This window comes from Gavialis gangeticus, unplaced genomic scaffold, assembly GCF_001723915.1.
Source record: "Gavialis gangeticus isolate Ggan-Ray unplaced genomic scaffold, GavGan_comp1, whole genome shotgun sequence".
In the NCBI taxonomy this organism is placed as follows: domain Eukaryota; kingdom Metazoa; phylum Chordata; order Crocodylia; family Gavialidae; genus Gavialis; species Gavialis gangeticus.
Genome location: NW_017729024.1, coordinates 80,574,632 through 80,575,821, shown reverse-complemented (window position 1 = coordinate 80,575,821; position 1,190 = coordinate 80,574,632). Strand labels below are relative to the sequence as shown.

Sequence of the window (1,190 nt, the reverse complement as noted above, 5' to 3'; positions counted from 1 at the left end):
GCAATAAAGCAAAGCGCAATAAAATGAGGTATGCCTGTATGTGGAATAAAACTGCATGCAATCAAGGTGCAGCTTCTAAATGGAAGTTATTAAAGCACTGGTCTCAGTAACCCAGCCTGCTACTCCACTAAAAAAATAAAATAAAAGCTGGCTTACCTGGTGGTCTATAAGAAAAGATCTTCCACAGCAAAATCCTCCAATAGAAGCAAGGGAATTCTCCATGTTTGCACTAATGAGATCTATATCATCAATCTGCTTATTTGATGAGCAGAATAAATCAGAGGACAAGATACGAAAGGGTTTTTTTTTGTTATTAAATTGATACTATTTGCAGGATAAACTTCAATTCAAATAAATACCATACTTTAACATTTATGAATACTGGAAAAGTTTCAACAAGCTCCCACATATGCATACAATATCAATTACAAAGTACAGTTGAAACTAGCATAACAATTTTTGACTTACACAAATAAAGAATATTGGCTACATATATCATTTATTTAGATCTGTTCAGGCATTGTAAAGTATGCAACATGTAAAAAAACAAGTTAGGCCATTTTAGGCTCCAATTCAGCAAAAAAAGTTCAGAAACACGCTTTACTTTAAGCAAAAGTAATCCTACTTAAACGTGGCATAATTCTCATAGATTTTAAGTTAAAAACATGTTTAATTGGACTGGGGTTTGGATCTTTAAACTGTCTCATTAACTCAAATTGCAAGAAAGTTCTCCTTTGTAAGATATATGGTAATGCACAGAGATATCTACTGCAACAAGCCTTCGTTCTGAATAAACAACACCAATAAAGACTATGAATTTAACATGTAATCCAACCAAACTTTATGGCAATTCTGCTTTTGTTTTACTTCTTATAATGTTTGTCTTACTCATTTTTTTTTTTTTAGATCTTTCTGCAACTCCACACCATCCATGTTAAATTGAACTATCCAAAATAATTTTGCATCATCTGCAAACTTGTCAGTTTCCTATTTGCTCCATTTTCCAGATCATAAGAACATAAGAATTGTCATTTACTTGGTCAGCTCATAGGTCCATCTACCTTCCTACAGTGGCAAAGTGTGGCTGCTGAGAGTGAACAGGGCATGTCCAGAATCTTCCACCCCACTGCTCTTTTCCCATTGTAGCTTCCAGCAACTGGAGGGTTAAAGAGTTCAAATTTTGTGGATGC

The 1,190-nt window shown here is 34.3% G+C and overlaps 1 protein-coding gene across 1 annotated transcript in view; it reads right to left on the bottom strand.

The window, feature by feature from the left end:
* SPTLC1 (serine palmitoyltransferase long chain base subunit 1) overlaps nt 1–1,190 on the bottom strand; it is a 73,202-nt gene that overhangs the window by 20,504 nt on the left and 51,508 nt on the right. The window contains exon 10 of the mRNA XM_019517293.1: nt 157–252. Within this exon, the coding sequence (XP_019372838.1) occupies nt 157–252 (96 nt within the window). The remainder of the gene's footprint in view (nt 1–156; nt 253–1,190) is intronic.